This window comes from Haemaphysalis longicornis, unplaced genomic scaffold (genome assembly GCF_048455015.1).
Source record: "Haemaphysalis longicornis isolate Haplotype H1 unplaced genomic scaffold, Haemaphysalis longicornis Haplotype H1 scaffold_9, whole genome shotgun sequence".
Lineage (NCBI taxonomy): Eukaryota > Metazoa > Arthropoda > Arachnida > Ixodida > Ixodidae > Haemaphysalis > Haemaphysalis longicornis.
Genome location: NW_027526460.1, coordinates 153,172,219 through 153,197,176, shown reverse-complemented (window position 1 = coordinate 153,197,176; position 24,958 = coordinate 153,172,219). Strand labels below are relative to the sequence as shown.

The 24,958-nt window shown below is 46.1% G+C and overlaps 1 protein-coding gene across 1 annotated transcript in view; it reads right to left on the bottom strand.

Moving 5' to 3' along the window:
- Positions 1-24,958, bottom strand: part of LOC144153501 (uncharacterized) — a 209,572-nt gene that overhangs the window by 56,271 nt on the left and 128,343 nt on the right. Inside the window, exons 15-16 of the mRNA XM_077685137.1 lie at positions 24,254-24,405; positions 19,178-19,292 (exon numbers count right to left, since the gene is read on the bottom strand). Coding sequence (XP_077541263.1) covers positions 19,178-19,292; positions 24,254-24,405 — 267 coding nt within the window. The remainder of the gene's footprint in view (positions 1-19,177; positions 19,293-24,253; positions 24,406-24,958) is intronic.

Genomic DNA, 24,958 nt, shown 5'->3' with positions numbered 1-24,958 from the left:
AGCCCTTTCCTAGAACGTGTAGTAATTTCTTTAAAGTTCAAATCGAGTAATATAATTGCTAGCGTCTTTTATTGCTGTTAGACTGTGCACATGGCTTCACGGCGGAATTCAATCGAATTATGGCCGAACTTGCATGTCGGTTTCCGCATTCAAGTAGAATAATTTCGGCGAATAATTTTCCTGGCATAGCACGGTCCATTCTATTAACTTCTAGCAGACAGTCCTAGTCTAATGCATTTCAATAATGTTGTCTTGATTTCAACCTCACCAAATTAGTTGCAAGCACAACGCGACATTCAACACACTGTTCGAATGTTCTTGACTTCGCCTGACTAACAACGCCCATGCATGCCCTGATATCACGCTCATTAAAGTTTATCCGATCACGACGTGTTAACCGGTGACATAGTTCGTCCTTTTATCAAAAGGAAAAGATTGAGCAAGCTCATTAAATGTTACAAGGAAGCTGACTTCGATCGTATTAACCATGAACTCCAACTTTTTTCTATTGACTTTCTAACAGATAACGTGTCACGGACCGTCGAGCAAAACTGGTGACTACTTAGGGACACTCTCCCTAACCTGATAGGTGAATACATCCCGGTCATCTCTATCAAACCGATAATGCTGCCCCTTGCTGCTCACATAAACTTCGCCGCCTATACAACAAGAGAAAAGGTTATTCAGCCAAGCTGACAAAATTAAATTATCTGATTCCTGGCATCGGTATAAGGCATGTGACAGAGAATATCAAAAATGTCTCAAAACCGCGTGCTTACACTTCTCCCAAAGCGACTTATCGTCGATGCTAACAAACAACCTTCGCTGTTTCTGGCGCGTCATTAATCCCAAGCATAACCCCGGCATCGTCTTTTCTACCCACAGGCAATCATACGCCGTCGCACTGGTGCGTTTATGGCAGAAATAACACTAACCGAGGCTGGCATATATCCACTCCTGACAAATCTCAAAGTTTTTTATTCCGCAGACAACACCCGCTGAAATAAAACTATTCTAGGAAATACAGCACATATCTCCTACCCAATATTATCCGTCCTATTCCAGCAGTCACTATCTACCAGTGTTATACCTATCATTGGAAAGTGGCGAACCTTGTTCTGTTTTTCAAAATCTGGTGATCGCACCTCCCCTCGTCGCCTATCGCCCCATTTTTTAACCAGTACCATACGCAAATAAATGGTGCACATTACACACTTCCGGAAGATTAACTACCTCGAACCGAATAACATTACATTTTGGCGTCAGTACGGTTTCCGTAAAGGCTTTTCATATGAGACCGACTATAGATGGCTTCATTCACAAATTACATTCATCTATATTCACTAGCAGTCAAGCAGAGGCAATTTTCCTAGACTTTTAAAAAGCGTTTGATCGAGTCCCTCACCATCGGAGTATCCACAACATTATGCTACTGAACATTGACTAGTGTTCTCACGTAGGTAAATGACTTTCTTTATAACAGGATGCAATTTACATATCTCAATGATCACAACTTAACGTAACTTATGTTGTCTCTCAGGGGGGATACTCGCGCCCTACTTTTTCTAGTTTATATTAATGATTTACCAGACTGCGTTCAATCTAACATCAGACTTTTTGCGGATAACAGCGTGTTACACCCTACAATTTAATCTAACCATGACCACAACAATCTTACATCTGAACTAAATGCACTAAACATATGGTGCTCAACTTGGCTAATGCCTCTAAATTTTTTCAAACGAAAGTAGTGTCCTTTACTTATCAAACTTTCCAAAATGCAGCAAGTTATATTTTAAATTTCAGCCTCGTGGAGACAACTGCCAGGTATAAATATCTTGTCGTGCATCTAGCCCAGTAATTCGACATGTAATAATCACATTAGCCGTATACTCGCACCTGCTAACCGTTCTCTTGGTTTCCTGAAATGTAACCTCAGACATCCTTCCGCGCGTTTAGGAAAGTTGGCATATATTACACTAGTACGTCTAAACTAGAGTACGCATCAGCAATTGGGAGCCTCATCAGGCTTATCTAATAAATGATTTAAGGCCTTATAAAACCACGCTGTCCGCTTCCTTTTTTCTGATTACTCACACATGTACCAGCGTAACCACAATAAAAAATTGTGTTGAACTCGAAGCCTTATCGCATCGTCACAGCATATCTCGTCTAACGCTATTTGATAAACTACTACCATGTGTCCCTTCATAACGAATTCATCTGTGAAACCACGGCCATTTTTCCACGTCGAGATCAATCATGCAAAATCAAACGCATCACATGCCGTACCCTTGCTTTTGCCCAACCATTGGATCCTCGTACAACAATACAGTAGAATAATCTACATTCGAACATTGTTACTGAACCGAATGCCATGAAATTTACTTATGGTTTTAGCAAAAATGTCATTTTATAACATGTATTATTTCACTGCCACCTTTCACTTAAATCTTCCGCTGGTAAAGGACCTGTTCTAATATTCCGCGTGGTAATACTCTCCGTAGTTTGTTCTTTTTACTGTACCAACAGCTGTTCTTATTGTTCTACTGATTTTTTCCCTAGTTGTTTCTGTTCCAGCAATGCACAATGTAAATATTTTTTGCCATTTTTAGATATATTGTTCATTTTGTCCGGTCTGTAGTTTTTGTTTTTTTACTGTAACCCCTTACGCTATTTAATACCATCCCCAGGGGGCCTTTAGGGTTTTTATTAAAAATAATAAACATTCTCTGCCTGCAACAGTTCATTGGCCTTCATAGAGACCGTAGTTAAGTTCAAGCTCCTATTTAAAGGAGCCGTGAATGCAAAATACAAGTTTGTGTTATTCGAAATATTTCGTGTTTTATATTGCCCCCCGCGCTTGTCCGAATGCAAATGATACTTTATTCCCTGAGAAATTAATCATTTTAAGGTAAAAATTTTGATTTTCCCGGAAAATCGTGTGTTTTCGTGGTCTGCAATGACATCACAGGAATCGACCGCTCTGCAGCCTAGGGTCCCTTGATTCACGCATCCGCCGCACAGGGTGGAGACACGTATGCGCTGGCGCCGCCATTTTGTTTCACTCGCTCGCTGCCGAAGCAAGTCACTGTATCAAAACCGCGCTGAAATTATCGCCGCAGCGGGGTTAACTGGCGAAGTTTGAATCATATTATATGTTTCGCGTTGCTGGGTCTCGTGGGAAACGAAAAGAACAACGCGTTGAGCACGTTGACCCAATTGAGCGTCACGGGATCGTTCAAAGGGTGTCTCCACCCTGTACAGCGGCGCTGGCATTGAGGTACTCGCGCGTTTGTTGACGTTACTGAACCTACATGGCGCCACCATACCATCGCGTGCGAATTTCTGCGTTTTTTTTTTTGTTCTGGGAGAACATCTGCTGCGGCCACTTCTTTCCTTCATGCCCGTATGATAGAAGGGTCCACCGAAACGAAGCTGTGGTTTCAAGTGCCCAAACTCTTCGGTTTCCAACCGTCGGCGACAGCAAGAGGTCACTAGTCTTCACATGCTGGGAGACGAGTTGAAATTCCGTTCTCACGGGGCCTCCAAAATCAAGACTTGCGCGAAATGGTGCAACTCCGGCAAAACACATGATCGATGACGTGGACATTCACACTTTCCATCGACCGAGTGGCCCGTGTGCATCAGCCCCGCCTCATGTCGTGGGCGGTACATCAAATGTCATCCACTGCCCACCTGATTGGACAACTTGTGTGAAGCTAAATTCCCTAGCCAGGGATCTGGGGAATATTAACTCTATTTAAACGACTGTATTTGTGTCATTCTTGTTCTCCTGTCTCGACTGTCATCATGTAGAATAACTCTCATGTTCCGTTTCCTGCTAAGGGGGCATCTCGAGTCTCTAGTCCGACACCATGCCGAGCCGGGATTTGCAGGCCTGAACGAGTCAGACAACTCAAGGGCCCCTCATCTCTAACACTGGTAGGCAGCAGCTGGGATGGACCGTGCGTCATTGTGCTGTCTCTGCGGGTGAGCGTTGGGCGTTTGCTGTGGGATTCACAAGGCTTAGATTTTGAGAGAGTAATCTTGCACTGGGAATCAAGCGCTCGCAAAGTGAGAAGGGTTAATCTCACGACATTGCTTGGAAGCTGGGCGAAAGCAAAGCAGAGAAAGCGGGGTAATGGACGTAGTAAAACTGCCGAAGTCGGGCGTGCTCTTGTTATGCGAGGAACTGTCAGTAGAAGTGCAAAGCTAAATAACGAAAAAAGAGTTATGCAAGATCATTCCTAAAAGCGTCGAGAATAACGACGAGTTTGTACATGCATGAACTTGGTGCGAGAAGCTAAAGACAAAGCGGAACACGAACAGAAACAGAAATGACTTCCGGAGGAGTCTGAACGAGAATGGGACTAAGAGAAAGAACGGCAAAAGTGGGAAGCTGAAAAAGTGGGAAGACAGATAAGGCGACTGGAGCTTGAAAAGAAAAGAGGAAGCGTTGGGGGTAGTGCGAGAGCCGAGGCCCCTTAAAGTACATGCGATGCAGTATCGTACCGGATGGAGAAGTACTTGCATCCATATGAAACTGGACAGGACATAGGACTGTACACGCCCGCTCAATATGACCTGCAACACTCGGTTTGTATTTAAGAGATAACATCATCAAAACTGTTGCATTGGTCATAAATGGTGGTAGGAGGTTTGATGCATTACGACACAATGCATCAAACCTCCTATCACCTTTTACGACCAAAGCAACTGTTTTTATGATATTATCTCCTAAATAAAAACCGTGTGTTGCAGGTCATATTGAGCGGGGGTCTACCTAAGAAATTTTAAGAGAACTTGTGAACGGGAGAAATATAGTTCAGCAGAATTGACAGATGGGCTAGTTGATATCCGTCCATTCTAAACAGCGCTTAACAACACAACGACAAGGAAGAAAGGACACAAGACGGCGCTGACTGTTTAGGATGAACAGGAGAACTATGCTCGCAATACTTGGACACAACGGCTTCTGACACTATTTCCATGTGAAGTAGCTGAAGTGATAGCGAGGCTTAGTACGGAGGATGCGGCTGATTACGAGAAAGTCAAAGCAAGCGTGCTGAAGAGATACAGGCTTTCAGCTGAAGCTTTCCGCCAAATTTTTAGAAGCTCATGCAAAGGCAACAGCGAGGGCTATCCGGATTGCTCGTATGGACTTAACAATAAACTTTTGGTGTGGCTTAAGGGAGCCGGGGCCTATAAAAGCCGTGATGAAGTTGTCAAGTGCATTTGCCTTGAGCAATTTTATCGAAGCATCCCTCAAGCGGTGAAGCTGTGGGTTCAAGACAAGGAAAATGTCGGCACAGTTGAAAGAGTTGGAGAGCTAGCGGAAGAGTACGCTACTCGCAGAAAGATGAGCACGGATGATAGTGCATCACTCGCTAGAAACGCGACGCGGAGTCATGTTCCCAGCAAAAAGAACCTTCCTTCGAAAAGTTCCGTGCAGGCGCAGGCGCCAGAAAGATTGCCGGAAAAGCGGGAAGATCAGCCAAAGAGAGAGGGTGCAGACAAGGCAGGAAAAAAGTTTCAGGCTAGCAGGCCACTTCGCTGCTGCAACTGCAATTTTGTCGGGTACTTTGCGGCCAAATGTACAAAACATAAGACAGTGTTCAAATGCGGCGATGATAGCGACAAAAATATAGAGCTTCTTACGCCGTGCTTGAACGAACTGCAAGTCAATGGGTAACCTTGCAACGTGCTTCGGGATAGCGCCGGAACGATGGACGCTGTCCAACCGTCTTATGCTGCAGCAGACGATTTCACGGGGGAAGTCGCATGCATAAAACAGGCGGTGGAGGAACACAGTGTTTGTCCGCCAATTTCTCGGATGAGGATTTGCGGGCCGTTTGGGGAACTGATCACTGAAGCCGCAGTTTTTAAGGCCCTGCAACTTCCATACCCTTACCTCTTCTCAAATCGATCTGATCGATTGCTAAACGAGGGAGGCCAGAAACTTGGAGAGGGAGTTCTGCAAGCTTTGACAAGGTCTAAGACTCGCCAGCTCACCTCTCAGTTAAGTCAGGTTCCCGAACCTAAGGTAGCCAGAGAGGCATATACCAACCTACCATGGAAACACTTGAGGATGAAGAATAAACGACGGGTTGTCAAAGGCAGGCAGATGCACGAGGCTATGAGCGAACAGAGACTTCGATCACTGAGCCAGTAAATGAAGCAGAGAGCTCTGAAGGGTAAGTGTTATCTCCAACTTCACGCAACTTTTATCGCCTTCTTAACGTTTACCTGGAGTCGCCAATACAAGAGCAAAGAGAGAACCCCACTTTGGAGAGATTGCACTTTACGCCCAAAGAAGGCACTGCTAGACGCAATATAACTGTGCATGAGAAAGGAGGCTTATTGTATCGTCACTACCAGAACAGAAAAGGAAAAAAACTTGATCAGTTGGTAGTGCCTGAAAGATATAGAGCGGACATTTTCAGTCTCTGCCACGGGAATTGCTGGTCAGGACATCTTGGAATCAACAAAACAAAGGAGCGGCTACTAATGGAATAATATTCGCCGGGATGTTTCAAAGACGCGGAACGCTACGTGAAATCATGCGATGCGTGCCAGCGTGTGGGCAAGTCGGGGGAGACATGAAAGGCTCCCCTGAAAATTGTGCCACTAATCTCGGAACCTTTCCGTCGGTTGGTAATAGACACAGTAGGCCCTTTGCCCAAGACTTTGTCAGGCTACAAGTACCTGCTTATTATGCTGTGTTGGGAAACAAAATTTTCCGAATCCATTCCGTTGAAAGAAGTCAGCTCCTCAGAGATAGTTGACGCTCTTCTGTCGGTGTTCGCGCGGATACAATTTCCGGCCGAAATCCAGACGGATCAGGCAACAGTTTTTACTAGCGCTTTGACTAACACTTTCCTAGAGAGGTGCGGAGTAAAGCTGCTACAGAGCTCAGTGTATCATCCGCAGTCCAACACTGTGGGAAAATGGCACTCGGTTCTAAAGCGGGTGCTACGCGCTCTGTGTTACGATCACAAAGAGCACTGGGAGGACTGCCTGCCGGCCACATTATTCGCTTTGCGTACGGTTCCCCACGAAGCTACGGGCTTCACCCCAGCGGAACTTGTGTACGGAGGAGCCCTGCGCTCCCCCCTCCGAATGCTGAGAGAAATCTGGGAGGGCACAGGAGAGAACCAGACAGTGGAAGAGTATGTGCTTCAACTACTGGACCACCCAAACAGTACGAGGGAGATAGTAAACCGCAATATGAAAGCTTCCCAGGATGCTTTCAAAAGTCTACTAGGACAAAAACACCCGCCTTCGAACATTCCGCGTGGGTGATCGCGTCATGATCCTCCGGCCATCGAGGAAAAATAAGCTGGAGTTTAACTAGGACGGTCCTGCAGAAGTTATGCAGAAAATTTCTAAGACGAATTACGCGCTAAAGATTCCAGGAAGAGGGAAGCAGGAGAGAATTTATCACCGAAATCTCATGAAGCCGTGCATAGAACGCAGCGGGGTTGTAAATCTAATGCTAAACGAACCCGAGGAGCTCCATAGCGAGAGTTTGGATTGGAAGGAGATTGCAGGAGAGAGTGTCAGCGTGGAGAAAACATTGGCTTTTTCTGTATATACAGAATCTCTGAGTTTGGGCCATATTGACGCTCTAAAGCAGCTGTTAAGCGAATTCGCCGACCTATTCAGCAGCCGTTCCGGAACGACAGACCTCCTGACACACGAAATAGAGTCCACGTCTCACGAGCCGATGCGGTCGAAACCGTACAGGGTATCACTTCGGCAGAAGGAGATAATGGAAGCTGAAATACAGCACGTGCTTAACTTGGGGGTAATAGAGCCAGATGAGAGTGACTACACCCACCGCTGATTCTGGTTGAGGCACAAGGCAAAGAGGCTCGTCTCTGTGTAGACTACCGAAAGCTGAATGTTGTTGCCAGGGACCAACTATATCCAATTCCCAACATAGAAGAGAGACTAGAAAGAGTGAGCAGCGCAAAATTCCTTTTCACCCTCGATCTCGTGCGCGGATATTGGCAAGTACCACTCTCAGAAAGTGCGAGCAGGTATGCCGCCTTTATCTCACCTGTTGGCACCTTTCGACACTTAATGCTTAGTTTTGGGCTGAAGATCGGCCCCTTCAGTTTCTCGAAACTGATGAACCTCGTACTCAGGGATATGCAGGCCTTTGCTCTCCCTTGTTTGGACGACGTTGCTATATTTTCAGAAACGTGGGAAGAGCATCTATAACACCTTAAGAGCGTGTTTTCTAGGTTGCGAGAGGCCGGACTAACTATGAAGACGGAAAAGTGTACGTTTGGGTGCGCTCACGTGGCTTACTTGGCCCATGTTGTCGGCCAGGGAACTAGGAGTCTATCAGAGCTAAAAATTGCTCCGATAACGGCATTTCCCCGGCCTCGAACTAAGACTGACATTCGATCCTTTTTGGGACTGGTCGGAAATTACCAGCGTTATATCCTGAACTACTCACAGCTGGAAAGTTACTTAACTGACGCGTTACGAAAGGAAGCACCCACAGAAGTACTCTGAGATTCCCAAAAAAAAACGCCTTGAAGAGTCTGAAGGCAGTGTTTATATCCCTACCCCTAGTCCGGACGCTTGACTATTCTAAGGAGTTTATAGTCTAGTGTGACGCCAGAGATAGAGGAATGGGTGTTGTCTTAAGCCAAGTGGGCGAGGACCGCGAAGAACACCCAATTCTGTACGTCAGCCGTAAGTTGACCTGTAGGGAGGAAACGTACAGTGCTTCCGAAAAAGAGTGCGCCTGTTTAGTATGGGTGGCGCAGAAGTTGCCGTGTTACTTGTACGGAGCAAAGTTCATCTTTGAGACCGACCATTGCCCTCTTAGGTGGCTGAGGCAAATGTCCTCCAAAATGATCGCTTGCTCAGATGGAGTCTAGCTCTACAGGAGTATAATTTCTCTGTACGCTACAAATAGGGAAAACTGTATGGGAATGCTGATGGCTTAAGCCGACTGTTATGAGGTAACTCAGTTGGAGTTGGATCGCCTCCAATGTTTCTTTTTAGTTTAGCCTTGTTTAGGGAAGTCCGCCAGTGGTGTTTTCTACTGGACATATACCCGTGCTTTGGCGACACCAAAAATCAGCCAAAATCAAATAGCTTCTGTAGTAAAGTGTTTCGTTGTCAGTGTGGGAAGCCTGGTGGGTCTTTTGCGAGTTCTGGGCGCTTGCGTGTGGGGTGATGCATATTTGCATGGGATAGCCCACTGGTGCTCTCCTTTGGTAATTGTTCAAGTTCGTATGTTCCTGGGTGGAAGACGGCCCCTACACCCATGTTCCAGGGTCATCTCTTCCTGCCCAGCGGTCTTCAACGCTGGCCATTCGAGATGTTTTGGGCCACGGAGGAGCTTTTAGGATCAGCCCACACGGGCCATGGAAGAATTCCTCGCACGCTCTCTAGCGAGCTGTACGTGGATGAAATACCAGGAGGCACGAGGCGGCAAGAAACGCTGGCGCCAACAGCGGCGCGGCGGCGGTTTCAAGTGGCGGATTCTTCCCTCGGTTCGCCGGACGTTTCGGCCCACTTCCTTCCTTCATACCCGTACACCGAAAGGAAGCTGCAGTTTCAAGTGCCCACGCTCTTCGGTTTCCAACCGTCGGCGAGAGCAAGAGGTCACTCGTGTTCACATGCTGGGGGACGAGTTGAAATTTCGTTTCACGGGGCCTCGAAAATCCAGACTTGCGCGAAGTGGTGCAACTCCGGCACAACACATGATCGATTACGTGGACATTCACCGTTTCCATCGACCGAGTGGCCCGTGTGCATCAGCCCCGCCTCTTGTCGTGGGCGGTACATCAAGTGTCATCAACTGCCCACCTGATTGGCCAACTTGTGTGAAACTAAGTTCCCCACCCAGGGATCTGGGGCATACAAACTCTATTTAAACGACTGTAATTGTGTCATTCTTGTTCTCCTGTCTCGACTGTCATCATGTACAATAACCCTCCTTTAAAGTATCCCCCTAAGCAGTCATCTCGAGTTTCTAGTCCGACACCATGCCGATCCGGGACCTGCAGGCCTGAACAAGTCAGACAACTCAAGGGCCCCTCTACTCTAACAAGACGCTATAGCTGCCCAGGCTCACGTTCACCAAGTTTCTATAGTGTTCGTACCGTTCTACTGGAAAGATGCGGCTACACTGCCGTTTCGTGTTGCCCGGCAGGTGCAGTTTTCTATATGGGCTGATCATTCAAGCCACTATGCACCTCTCTACTCCATCGACCCAGGATGTACTTTCAGGTCCCGCTCGGTCTCAACAATCACGATGCAGCTCTAATGGACTGCATACCCCTGAATGTCGCCTACACACGCCTCTTCCGTTTTAAGCTTGACCAGGCCAGCTCACCCTTTTGGAAAGACTGTGACATTCCAGAAGATGTCCACCATGTCATCTGTGTGTGTCAACGATATGATACACCAAGACTCTCGTCGACAGTGACGTTGGGCTAACTAGCCAAATGGGGTCTTACGTTGCACGATGTTCTTTGGCCCTAATCATGTGCCAAAATGCCCTCACGTGTGACGAAAGCCTTTTTCAAATTTCTCCGCAGTTCAGGACTAGTCCACAGTTTTTAACAGTGCTGAAAATCGATGATACATGTGATACAAAACTGCGTTCCTCAACGTTCAAGTTTTAACCTCAGTGGGATGCGAAAGTGAATATTTCACGGGGTTATGTTCAACATGGCTGATATGCTAATGCTAACCGTGTCGGGTTCGCGTATGGTCCCTCGGAGGTCTCAGAACTGTGCTCATCTTGATGCGAACACTTTCTCGAGTACGGTTCAACACTTCTTTTTATACCGATCTACTGAACTCGGTTCAGACGCCTATTCTCGCCTTCCTTTTCTTATTTTTTCTGTCCTCGTTGCTTTTATTTTATCCTTTTTTTTCTCACTCGTTTCATTTTTCACCTGACGTAGCATGTCAGGCTCTTTGATGGAAAATCTTCTTTCGTACTATTAAACTACATTCTCTCTGTCTCCACCTCGCTGAAAGAATGACAACGGCATCTTTTTTTTTCTAAATATCTACAGCAGCCCCAAGAACATCAACACAATTGTCTTTTCTGAGGAGCATCCCAGAAAGGAGCCAACCACCCCCTCTGTGTGGTCGGAGCTTTCAACGCTCCTACCATGTCATCGGGCAGTGCGTACATCTCTAAGGACGGTTGTATGCAGTACGAACAAATTCAGAGACTTCAGAGAGTCATACACAATACCCCTGGATACATATCGAAAATCATGGCCCAGTTCGGCTCCATAACCAACCGAAAGGACTGCAAACACCATCTCCAACCTATGGCGGGGAAGATAACAAACAGCTCAACACTGACCCCGCGAAAGGAGGAGTAAGGATGGCTGTCCAAGCCGTCAAATCGGGCTCAGCTCACGGTCCCAATTTTCTCCCCAACAAGATGCTCCGCCACCTAGCTGATGCCTCCATCGCACAACTAACTGAATACTACCATGACTACTGGGGAAGTGGCACCCTACCCTAGAATGGCGCGAAGCATCCATTTCTTTTGTCCAGAAACCTGTGAAACAGATAGCCCTCTATCAGCTCTGCCCAATCAAGATAACGTCCTGCGCTTGCGAAGTGCTGATTACGAACTCCAAGCAGACTAACCCACCACGTGATTGAAGCCGAACTCCACCGGCAAAAATGTCTGGATTCAGGCATAAACGTTCCGATCGCGGAGAAAAGCGAAAACGCCCGTACGTAAAGATCCTTGGTGGCCAAAATTAATTGGGAGCCATCCACTACTTCGCGCCACATTGCCTGTGTAGCTACAACACGTTTAATCTCATAATTAATCAATCAATCATACCTAATTTTTCGGAGCAAAATCTACTATCTTGACCTTACTATCTTGGCTCGTGACCTTAAAAAAGCCTTCGACATGGTCGCTCACGAGGGATATAAGTAGATCTACGCTTTCCGCAGTGACCGCACAGCCACCATGCACCAGGGGCACACACCAGGCACCCACACCATCTCGCCAGCAGAGGTGCTTTCCAACGTGCCATTGTTTTCGCTAGGCTCTTCAATCTCGCCCTGCGTGCCCATTGCCCAATCTCTGAAACAGATTTTGCGATATACGCGGTTTACATCACACTCTGGGTAACAGGAGGTAACCAACGCGCTCGCAGACGAAGAGATATTGAAAGCACTCTCTAAGCAGGCGTCCATGCGGTCACCTGTCAGGTCGCCTTGACCAGACTCACATCCCTTAAAAGTCTTAGCGTCTAATGCACGTATACGTACCACAACAAATCCCCAAATTGAAGTAACCAAGTAAGTAACCGTGCAGGGCCATAAGGTTTCCAGTGCCTGTCACCTCAAAAACCTCGGCCTAATCATCCAGCATAACCGATTATATTCCTTCTCTGGACACCTGAGTTTTCACGTCGACAAAATTACCGCACTCTTGAAACACAACTTACTAGATAAACGGAACCGCCTCAAAAAAGTGCACTCCTTTTGCTTAAGCCGCATTGTTTATTCCCTGCCGTATATAAAACCCCAAAATGTCGAACTGAACAAGATACATGGCCTAATGGACAAGGTCTACAGAGCAGCTCAGCAGTTTCTTCGGAGCGCATCCACGGATCGTCTGCTCGAGCTGTCTTCATCACCCCACCAAATTTATTTCGGCATATAAATCATCGAGAGCTAATTAAAGCGGACAAGTCTATCGTCGCTGCTCAATGCATCCCGTGGTTCCACCAAGCTAAACATACTCATCCCTCCATCTTAAAATTTGGAAAAAAATCTTCACAAGACCCCTTCCGCAACACATACACCTCATCTCTAACTCAGAACGTCACCAAGCTCGTACACGTGCTTTGAAACGGCAACTGGCGAAATGCCCGGAAGCGGGGTGCAGTCCTGTGTCCAAATACCGCCACCACGCCGCGTACGCCATGGCGGGCACGCGAGATTCTGCTACCGCCCCCCTGACCCTGATCACCATATCCACTACCTTCATCACTTCTCCAGCGCGGCCACTGCACGGGCCCTCACACAGCGTCCAACCCCGCCAAGGATAGTCATTGATTGTTCTGCTGTATTTTGCATAGCGAACCGTCTCTTCTGAAGCCTTCCGCACCTTCCAAAGCAACCCATCTCAAAAGGTGGTGGGTCTTATGCCACCCCAGATCGTACTGGCCTGCCGGGAAATGAACTTCCTGGTAAATCTAACCACCAAGGCGCTTGAAGAACAAGAGCAAGAAGACTGGTCCTTTGTGCGAGCGTTTGCTGCTTTAACTTCATTAAAAGTTTCTGTTCCACTCGTCTCGCTCACCTCAGCATTTTCCATAGCCATTGCCTGTGATTTTACTCAGAGCTGGTGTCAGCATCGTTCCATTGCCTGTGATTTTACTCAGAGCTGGTGTCAACATCGTTCCATTGCCTGTGATTTTACTCAGAGCTGGTGTCAGCATCGTTCCCCGAGAAGGCGCGCACTCATCTAGAGATAGGCTAATGACGTTCAGTGAGGTCGTCGGGCACAACTGACTCTCTCGTCGTACCAACCCCCCCTCCGCACGTACCTCCTCATCAAACAAGACACTGGTGACTGTTGCAAACAGATTCTTTCCCATGCGAGCTCATCTACACAACATCGAGCCCTCCTGTTTTCAGTGTCTCCACTATCCACAATGCGGCCAACGGGCTTCCCTGGAGCAGCTTGCGTAGGCTTGGCCTAATGACCCATTCCCTCAAATCTTTCGCAACCAGCTACGAAAAGAGGCATTGAGGAGCTTTAGCAAGGCGCTTCAGGTGGCTGTGGTACTCAAGCCAACCATGAGCGGCCGTGGCTCGAATGCAAGTGCTATCTTTCTCTCTCTCTCTTTCTCTCTCTCTCTTTCTCTCTCTTTCTCTCGCCCTCTCTCCTAACCACTGTGTAAACTTTGCTTTCTGAAACTTTCCTCGAAGGCATTTGATCCTGGCACTTGCGGAGGCTTCGATCTATGTTTTTCGAATTGTATGGTGTGTCGATGGGTCGGTGACATGTTCATTACGTCTTCCAGTCGCTGCTTCTGCGGAGGGTGACCGTCTCCCCTCCCGTCCATCTCGATTTTGTTTTTCGGAGGCGCCCTTTGAACTTAGAGTGTAGCCTCTCTGATTTGTTCAAAGGCGTTGTAAAAGCCAAAGTTTCGGAACGTTTCGGTTACCGTGAGACTTGGGAAGGGAGCGCTGCCTATGGTTTATGGACATGTGCCTCTGCTCATGTCGACAGGCAGTCTCCTTAATCAAAAAAAGGGCTCATAGATATGCTAGAGTTTCGGAAAAGCAGTGCTCATCGACGGCCAATCTATTTTTCTTGAGTGATACTCAAAATAATGGACCGGGGAGAAACACCACCGAGGAACAGGCAGTAACTTTCAGCTGCCTTCCTTAGCTGACCCTGCCTTTACAACAGCCATTGAAGAGGCTGTTGAGAAAAGTGTGGATTTCGTAGTTACTCAGATAACTGCTAGTATCACTGAGTGTATCTCTCGCATGGTAATGGCTTAGCCTGCACCGTATTTGCAGGTCGCTTCCATCTTGAAGTCTAATATACAACGAGTGGTTACACAGGTACCCTACAAATCAGATTCACACCTTTTCCCTACTGTGAGTGTTGCTCCAGAACCTCCTAAAATGTCCCGCTTGCTTTCTCTTCCGTCGCGGTTGGCCCTGAGCCCCGCCCGCGCTCTGATTCTTGTCATAAGACCGAATCACAAAGTTTGGATCCTCGCTCTTCTTCTGGAGACTCGAACATGAATGTAAAATCCTGGCTTGCACTTCAGTATAGTAAACGCTCCCGATCTCCTATTATTACAGACAGGACTCGCAGCGTAAAGCAAAATTCAAGAAAAAGAACTTCGCCTAATGGTCAATGATCGCATTTTGTAAGTGGCAGTTCCCGCGGGGGTCTATCGGAATCCTAGGGTATCTGGTAATTATCCCAGTGTAATTGCCGTATGTAACAGCCGAATTAGCGTACCTCCTTTGCCTTTCTCGAAAGTTTTATCCGGATGTTATCTTGCTTCCGAAAACATTGATAAACAACAATCAGTCTTTTGGTCTTCCTCCAGTAGAATTGCCGGTCCGTAGAAGGCAGATTTACCGACATACCATGCCTTTCTTGTCAACTTTCCCTTATGTTATCTTGCTTCGGGAAACATAGCTCAGCCACAATAATCTTCTGGTCTCAGTCATTCTCGCTCATTTTGAATAGATGGACCTTCTCAGCGTGGACGCTTGTTGATTTTGCATTCTACGAGTTTTTCTAATTTAGTTAAAGTGTCCATTCAAAACGGCGCAGAGACTGCAACTTTCGCGTTGGAGATTAGTACTCCAGGTAGTCACCATTCTCATTGGTCAATGTTTACTTTCCGAAGGGTGTTATGCATACTGGTTCACTTGATTTCGCTCTGGCAGCGGCAGTCCCTCTCGTGGTTTTTGTGGGTGACTTCAATTCGTCCCATGTTAGTTGGGGATTTAGAACGGAATCTTATGGACTTCCCTTGGTGGATTGGAATAAAGAGAGTAGTGTAGCATGTACACATTTGTATTTTCGTACCTATACGGCCTATACACAGGGACTAATGCGATCGTGCTGGAATTAACTATTTCTTTGGGTGGTGTTTCAATATCTTTCTGGTAAACTGTTGGAGGCGGTTGGAGTAGGGATCATGATCCAACAGTTCAAACGTAATTACTTTTTGTTTGATTTCGCTAAAATTTGGAACAAAACTAGATCTGAGCCAAATTTGACATTTGTTGCAAAAAAAATTATATTCTTGCAGCAACCAAACTCTTTTCGGTAGATATATATCAGGCGTAAATTGAGCGTAAAAGTTACGAATAACCCGTCAACAATATTTCTGTATATAGACGTCACTAAATTTGGTCGACACGCACGGGAGGTAGCGGGGTGTGTCGAACTTGTCCCGTTTCAAAAGTTTTTACGGCTAGGCAAAGTTTTTTTTTCGCGGAAAGTATTATAAATCTAAACAAAAATATTCAGGAAATGACAAGAAATTTTAAGCAATTTGAAGACGTCTACTAGCCACCCTTTGTATGATCCTATAAAAAAATCATCGAGGGTTGGGAGAAGAATAAATGTTAATACTTGTGTAGGTATTGATCAAGAGCGGGATATCCGGCTGTCTGGCGTGACACAGACGTGCCCACATTAAAAAAAAACCCAAACACACACCATCATAAGGACAGCATTTAAAGCAGCCGAAAGCGCTTGCGTTTTCGTGCTCACTAAAGAAATCATCAAATATGGCCCTTTCAGCATCTCCACAGAAACAGGGAAAACAACTCACACAGCACAGGAAAAGTGACTAGGAGAGAAACACGCTACATCTGGTGTTAAAACATCAGAGACAGAGCACCGCGAAGCCTTACAAATCAACCAAAAACACCAAACGAGCCAATCCAGAAGTGAGCGGAACCACATCACACCAACTTTCACTATACATAAGGTATTTCTTATCGGGAGGCTTTACTGAAGTGCGACTGAGCTTTCTAATGCACTGCTGGTTCGGAGATTTTATGGCTTTCCCCAGCGTTGAACCATATTCATCGTTAGGCACAGGTGTGCAATTTCCTGCCGAGTCTTGCATGTCTATTCGCCCCTGTAAGTATCCAAACTGCTTCGACCGTGCCGGAATGATGCAATCGAAGAGACGTCGGCTTCATAAAGCGAGGGGCCCAGGTTTTAGTCGGACGACGGGATGCGTTTTAGTTTCTCTTCAATTCCCCTGTGATCACAATCATCGCCTGACAAAGTTTGCTTTGCTACAGTGCGTTTTCGGTGAACTACAGACATAAGTAGGAGGCTGAAATCTTCGACCTAACCAAAATCAAGGTGGGCCATTGTACAAAATTTCCGCACCCCTTCCGAATAGAAACGCCTGAGTGACATGATGGAGCTCCCCACAAAACACTCCAAGCAGAAAAACGTACATCTATTCCTATACGCGGAGAGCCACCAAGGTCGCATGGAATCCTTTGTGGATAGTTCTTAAATCATAAAATCGCTGTGTAAACTGACGGCGGGATGTACAAAAGTGCAAATGAAACAATTGTTGTGGGCTTCCCCGGTAGTTTTTGTGGCTGCTTGACCTTCCTACATATAGCACTGTACGAACGGCGACCCAATTAGTGGAACTTTCGAATATAAGCGTGATCATCATTACAGACTCTTGGAAAGACTTCAAAACTGTAAGCTGCAGGCACAATACCTAAACACTTTGAGAAACATGCCCCATCAACAACGAAGGAAGTTTACAACACCATGGACACCTCGACATGAGCGTCTGAAATTGAACGACGCTGCTGGCGTCAAACACGCGAATTCTCGTACCATGCACCCTTCGGACACCACTACCACATCATCATCTGCGAGAAATATGGAGGACATATACTCTCCTCAACCAACGCCTGTGAAGACGATTCCTTCCCGGAACGTATGGAGAACGGGCGCGCCGATGAATCAAAATCGCTGAATAAAGGAACGCATGTATCTACCAATATAAATGCGAAGTATATTGGTAGAGGTATATCAGACATAACTTAATCCTGGGCTAAATGCGGGGAAATATCCACTCTCGTTCACGCGAACTAGCCTTATTGGAAGGTGAGCTAAGCGTAGAACTCAAACATTAGCTTCCGATCCTATTTCGGCATAAAAGAAAGCTTTGACAAAGCCGTTACCTCCATGTAAGCGTCAGTGGATTGAGAGGGTAAGGGAAGGGGATGTTGAATCTCGAGTCCTGGATTTAAAAATACACGGTTGAGCTCCTTACTATCAGTTTCCCCCTCATTGCGAACAATTGCCAGGGGCGTGCCCTCGAAATGTCTCGCCAGCTTTGCGTGTGGTTGAACTCACACGAAGAAACAGCTGAAGTCGAAAAACTGAAATCGAAGATTAAGCCCGTGAACCGTGTGGCCCCGGCGGATGCTGTAGAGTCATGCAGAAATGTAATGCGATGAAGAAAATATGAGCCAGAACGCTGAAATAGCGCGGTTTCTTTCTATGCAATTAAAATGATGCTTGAAGAAGAAGTATCAGGCTACCTTTTCTCACTTCCTCCTTTACATGGGATGTTTATACCATATTCAACCCAGAAACTTGTTCAAACGAAGCAGAAAAAACGCCAGCTTTAGCAGATATTTCCCGCAATTTTTTTTATTCTAGAGAAGAAAAGAGGCACACAGGTCTGTTTCACCACAGCGCACATAAAGCTTAAAACAGAAATGGTGTCAAGTAGGTCGTGCGGGACATTATTGTTGCATGAAAAATGCAACAATCGAGAGAACAAGTCAGAAGATATCTCGATTTTAATGGCTCTCAAACGAATCGCTAGGCATTGGCACGCTCAGCCGGTCGATGCTCGCGCGAAAGCCTTGAAATCATGCTGGGCTGTACTTCCTGGCTGGATAAAAAAATAATGAACAAGAAAGCCGTGGCTGCCTACCTCTCTCTTCTTTTCGATGAGCATGCCCCCCCCCCCCCCCCCCCAAAAAAAAAAATTTCTGGCTCCGCAACTGACTCTGCACTATTTCTTACTCAACAGCATCCATCTGTCTTTCGCTGTCTTTTAGAAAAAAAACACTAAAAATCAGTTCGAGCAAGGTACTAGACCATAAACCCTTTGAAACACTAGGAATGTCGCCTTCTCGCAGAAACTAACCAGCACCACGCTGCCGCAACCTTTCACATCCACATATTAAGTCACACAAGCGTAAATAGCGCCTATCTTTCCTGTGCCAAGCAATGTTAAACCGTTGGGGATAGCCTCGCTCTCTTTGATGACCTTCAGGGGTTTAAAAGGGTAACTCGTAAATCGGGTAACTCCAATTTAAACCGCTTTTGTGCGTCTTAGTAACGCAAGCGCATCGTACACCTTCAGACCTAAACTTTCATGACATCAGCAGCTTTTTTGCACATGTAGCGCGTGTCCCTCTCTCATTCTATGTCCCTGTAGTTTTTGGCGCTTAAGAAGTAGTTACTTTTTTGCAGTAAAGTTGCTGAGGCAATCCACACATTGGAATATTGCGCAAAGCAGGCCTCCCACTGATATGTCTCAGAATCCACGCCAACCTCTGAAAATGGTTTTTGCGTTTTATATCAGCCCGAAACTGCACTTACTTGCCCGCACACGGATTTCAGCTGGAACTAGGGGTCTTGAGTCAGCTTGGTCGACCATGCAACGAGCAGCCGTCAATATCCACTTCCTTCCTATTATGGTCCCGCCGCAGGAAACCTGATTTGTTGCAAAGTAAAAAACAAAACAGGTATAGAAAGAGGCAACGAATGCTATAGTTCTTTAAACCCGGTACCTTGAATCCAACCGACATTTCGGGTTTGACAGAATAGCCTCGGCAGAGAAGTCAGCTGTAAAACCACGCCCACACAAACGTGTGGGTCAACAAAATCGTTTAGTGAGTTGCACCTGCTTCGGTTTTGGTTCCACAGCCCTGGGCTGCGAACGTTTCCGACATTTTTTCGTTTCGTTTCGGTAGCTTACTCATTTCGCCGCCGAGGGCGAGAAATCGCATATTAAAAACGGTGCCCCAGCCGGCGCCATCGCTCTAGCCGCCTTCAAGATGCAAACTAATATTTCTTTTTGCTATTCTCGTGTTTTCTGGATAAAAAGCATAAGAAACGAATTGTAGGACTTGAAAAAACACAATCGGCTGAAAAATACACCCGTCCCCTTCGTCTCAGTTCCGTCATAAGGCCTGAAAAATACACCCACACATTTCTGTAGGCTGGGATATCGTCGTAACGAACATTTTCCTCGGCGGTACAGGGTGGCGGGCTCGTGCACTGCAGCCCTAGCGAGAAATAATTTATTTCTGGCCCTCTTGGTGTCTCAATTATTCGCGGTTTTCGGGTGGCTCGTTGGTGATGTTTTCTTTCGCCTTATGCTTGAAGTAATTTTGTAATTACTGAGAATTATAATTAGTTACCATATTTATTAAAACTTCATTAGAATATATTATCACAAAATTATAATACTGACATAAGTACTCCTGAAAACAATATAACACTTTTAAATAATACCTGAAAATGCCCTTTTTCTGCCCCTGATGCCGTTTTTAAAGTATTCTTACTACCTGCAGATCATACGAAGAGAAGCTCAGCCCACACATGTGTGGGATTGTTTTCTGTGTGAAATACTCTTACCTCGTCGAAGCTTCATTAGAAAGGGGCAAATACACAACATTTATTTACATGTGTCCATTTTTTTAAAACATTTTCTTGGGCAGGAAAGGGATAATGATTTTCAGTATAAATGAACGCAAACTTCAATAAAGGAGGTTTTTTAGCGCTATATGTTACAAAGGACACAATTTAAATTCGGCGAACGGACGAAGTGGATGGCACATGCGGAAACTAACAACTGATACCTTGGATTAGCAAAACGTTTGCTTGTGCATCAAAACAATTTGAAAGGGTTGCAACATAGAGTTGGAAAAGGCGGAAAGCGAGATAAAAAAACATGCTTTTGATACCCACAGGCTGAAAGCGTCAGAATCTGGTAAAACGCTCTGTATCTTTGTTTCTACGTATGAGTAGCAGTGTGACTTGCACCTGACGCTCTTTATTTTCTAGCCATCTTGCTATGACCTGCGGTTTATAAATTCTATTTCAGGTGCGATCAGCACGATTGAGCACAATCTCACGCGTTCGATCTGCTGGGTAGACTTGTGGAAGGTTCCTCAGATTTCGCTGGTGGATTTTTTGTGCGTGTTCGCCAGAATGGAAGTTTCCCAAAACAGCAGAAAGCGACGGTTCACATGGCAGCAAATGGCCTCCTCAGGTGACCTGCCGACCCATTGAAAAAATGCAAGTGGAGCCCATGCTGTGAGGAAACTTCCGTTCTGGCCACATTACACAAGAAGACACGAGAAATCAGGGAAGCCTTTCGCATTTCTACACGGCCGGCCGAAGGCGTGATCTCATGCTGGATTGTGCTGACCCCACATGAAATAGAATCTATAAACAGCAGGTCCTACTTAGCCGTCCGTGGTACAAAAAGCGGGAGGCTCAAATCACACTGCTACTCTTAAGTACCCACAATGACAAAAAGCGTTTTACCAGATTATGACGTTTACTGCCGGGGGGTATTAAAAACATGTTTTTTTCGCTTGCTTTTCTTCTTTTCCAACTGTATCTTGTAACCCTGTCAACGTGTTTTGATGCCCAAGCAAAATTTTACCCATCCAAGGTATGAGTTGCAAGTTTGCGCTGGTGCCGTTCACTTCTTCTATTGGCCTGTTATAATTGTCCCTTGTAACGTAAAGTGCGATCAATCAACATACAAAACCAACTACCCAATTTTTTGCCATACTGACATTGCTCAAGACGGAGAGATGTAGAGATGCAAAGTGCATTTTTCAACTGCAGAGCTCACTAGGCGCACACAAATATCTCCGGCGTATATAGAAAACCGCGAGCGCTGATGAATGCGTGCCTCGGAGCGACAGGTCTGCGTAACCGTCGTGAGGCTCAGGACACGACCTTCCCGCAGTGGCTTTAGCGAAAAAAAAGATATACCCAGCGCACGTGAACGCTTGCCTTGCGGCGACCGCCCGGCGTCGTCCAGGCTTGCGCTTGGGCTTAAGCCACATGAGGAGCTTCCATTTCCATTGCCGTGTAGGGACTCACGCGTCACGGGTCTGCCACGCCGAAGATGATGACCACGAATCTGTGAAGCCATCTCGTCCCAAACCAAACGTGGAACATTCCCACCGGACCAGTTGACGGACATGTGGAGGTCTAACAAGGCGACGAAGCGCCACAACAGGAATTGCCCTACGCAGCTGTGCCGTCGGAAGACGAGGAAGAAAGGGATGGCCAGGATTGCTACTGATTAAAACACACTAAATACTTTAATTGTCTTTGCTGTACAGTGCCGTACAAAACGGCTTTGCCCTTCTGGGGTGCGGCTATTCCCTCTCTCTTGGGATCCGCTGTCATTGTGGGGAGAAGTTAGGCTAACCCACAGCGCTGCTGTCTCTGTAGCGTTTCAAGTACAAGCTGCACCTTGCTTTGCTGTACTACTTTCTAGCCAGTTTTTCTGCATAGAGACCTTTAGTTCATTTGTATGGTGTCTCCGCAATTTTGACACTTTACGCAACACGCGACCACCTAAGCTTATGTATTTCTGTTGTACTGAGCGCACCGTGTGGCTCGAATACGCACCACCGTCGCCAGAATGTTTCCTGTCAGCGGTTCTCGTCACAATGCTCCGCTCCTACGCAACATACATCATCAACGACTAGGGTCGCACACTCAGTTTCGCCAATTTTATCGTATGCAGATATGGATTATTGTTGAGTTTGTCGAGCTTGCCACCCTATCGCAGTTGCCCCCCCCCCCCCCCCTTTCGTTTATGCTGCATTGCGTTTTAGGCTCCGCAACGACGCAGTCCAAATTTTTGCTGCAGTGGCAGCTAGACTCCTCTCCATAAGGGCTATGCCAGTACATAATTAATTTATTACTTTGCTTAACTTCTGCGCTGTACTATATGGTGCACCTGCGGCAAAGAAAAGAAGTACTTCGGCTAGGTAAATGACATAACGAAGCCCGGGTTCAAGAGCATTCTAAGAAACTTCTGTTCAAATAGGTAGCAGCTGCTTAAGAAGATTTGGTTTTCAAATTTTGTTGTGTTAGACGATCAGTCTTATGTAGCGAATGAACGTTAACACTTTTACGAAAAGCAGGACAAAGAACCGGACATACATGACAAAAAGGCATACGGCAGTTGCAGGTAACGTTTACTGGGGACAATGAAGTTTCCAGTACACAGAAGGAGTGACTGGACATGCACATTGTGATTAGCACAAACGCAATCAACTAGAACCTCTTGACAACGTTAGCAAAGCATGATCGCCTTTTGTTAACGAATCATATCTCTTTCACGGACGGAGAAATGAAAGGGTGGCTGATTCTTCTGTTCCGTTCTTGTGTTCTGTAACATCTATCGTCAATTTAAGGACTTTCGCAATGCCTAAATGCGTGAATTGCATCTCCCAAAACCCGACCATTGTCGTAAACTTAGGCAGTGTGAAAATAGTCGGGAGTGCTCTTTGTTGTTCTAGGCGTGTTCTTGATCACTGAGCCCAGCATTCGGGCACCAACCAGCGTGACTTATAGGCAACCGACAACCGACCACAAACTCCAAAGATGGTGCCTACTTCTGCAGGTGCCATGTCATGCGTTTCCCGTGCCACGACTTAGAAATTTTATTCGACAATGTTGAAAAAAGGAATTCATGGATATCAAGCGCAAAGACGACTTTGGCGTCGTCGTGTCGAGCAGCTCCGTTTCTTGGAGAATAGAGAAAATATCTGATCTGATTAGGGTGCAGGTGCAGCTGTCCCTGTTATAGCAGTTCTTTCGAGAGCCATTACTCTGAAGTTATTCAATGCAATGCAAAGTGTTTCGCAGCAGGTATCATTCGGAGCGAAAGCTTACTTTGATCATAGATTGGGCACGGAAAACGTTTGGACAGGGCTCTTTGCTTCAACCGCATTTATTAATGCGAAGTTTGGTATCTTGGGCAGAGACGTCTCGGCAACAATTCACCAGTTTTTAGGAGAAAGCGTGTATTTTCTCTAGAGCCTAATACGTGCGGCCCTGAAGTCTATGCAGTAAGTGAGGGATGTATTGATTCTGCGCGGAAATGTGCCCTGATTCGGAAACGCAAATACTTGTGGATTTTTACATTCACATTCATAGCTTCAAATACACGTATGGTTCTGTGCTCGCGCCAGCAGCACCCTCCTTCTCTCATACGCAATGATTTGCACAGTGGAAGCTCAAACTCGACAGCAGAAAGAGGTGGTCCTCCCTCCCGCTATACCGCAAATAAGGGGATGATAACAATAGGCAGTGAAATATTCACCCTCACCATAAACTCTCCCTCTACACGGTGGTTTGAACGAGCAGCGGAGCAACGCGCAGAAGACAGATCAAAGCCATTCAGAAGCGTGAAGGTGCATCGCAAAGGAAGGGGTAGGCAGCGTAAACATTGCGAAGCCCTTCCGCAACGCGAGGTCATATGGGGCGTCTCAGGCATTCAGCTTCATGCTTTCGCGTTCACAACGCGTAATAACTGCTTGGGTGTCCTCCTTTTTCATAACTTTGTTTTTTCTTTAGGTCAATATTTTATGACATAAATATAATATACTGGGATAGAACCAATGTACTTGCCAAATGTTCTGTTTTTCTTTTCCTGATCTCTACCATCCAAGGCCAGGATCGCACCACACGTTCACCGCCCAGAATTCTAGGCCGGGGCTCGTCGTCGTCTTCCAAGCCGGTGTCGCGGTGGTGTTTGTTGCTAATGCCACATACGCCGTAATCTGCAGAGAATACATTGAAAGAACACATTCAAACTTGGGCTCCTTCGCACACAACTATTCACGAAATACTTTAGAATAAAAAAAACAATATCCTCTATTGAAGTAATTTGTTTGCTTTCATGCTGCTAGCTATGACTTTGTGGTCCATTAAAATCAAGGCACCACTTGTATAGTATTTTGTTTCCTGTGCTTGTTTACTTAATAGGTGCACAAGACTTTTGGAGCTCATTCCCGTCACCCATTTACAGTGTACAAAAGGCCAATTTTACGGAGAACGCTGCTGGTAAAATGTTGCCGGACACATTTCCGTAATTAAGACAACGGAAATAATTTTAAGAACGTACATTACGTAGTACGGGAAGGCCGTAACAAAACAAACACTTTGTTTAAAAAAACATAGTGTTTTTCAAACACTTTGTTTGAAAAACACTTCATTTCAAAAAGCACGTCTTTCCGTAATGTATAGAACCTTCAGAAAAGAAAAATGGGCCCATCTCCTCGCGAGGGGGACTCCAGTAAATGCGTCGCATAGGGGGTGGGTGTATTGCGTTAG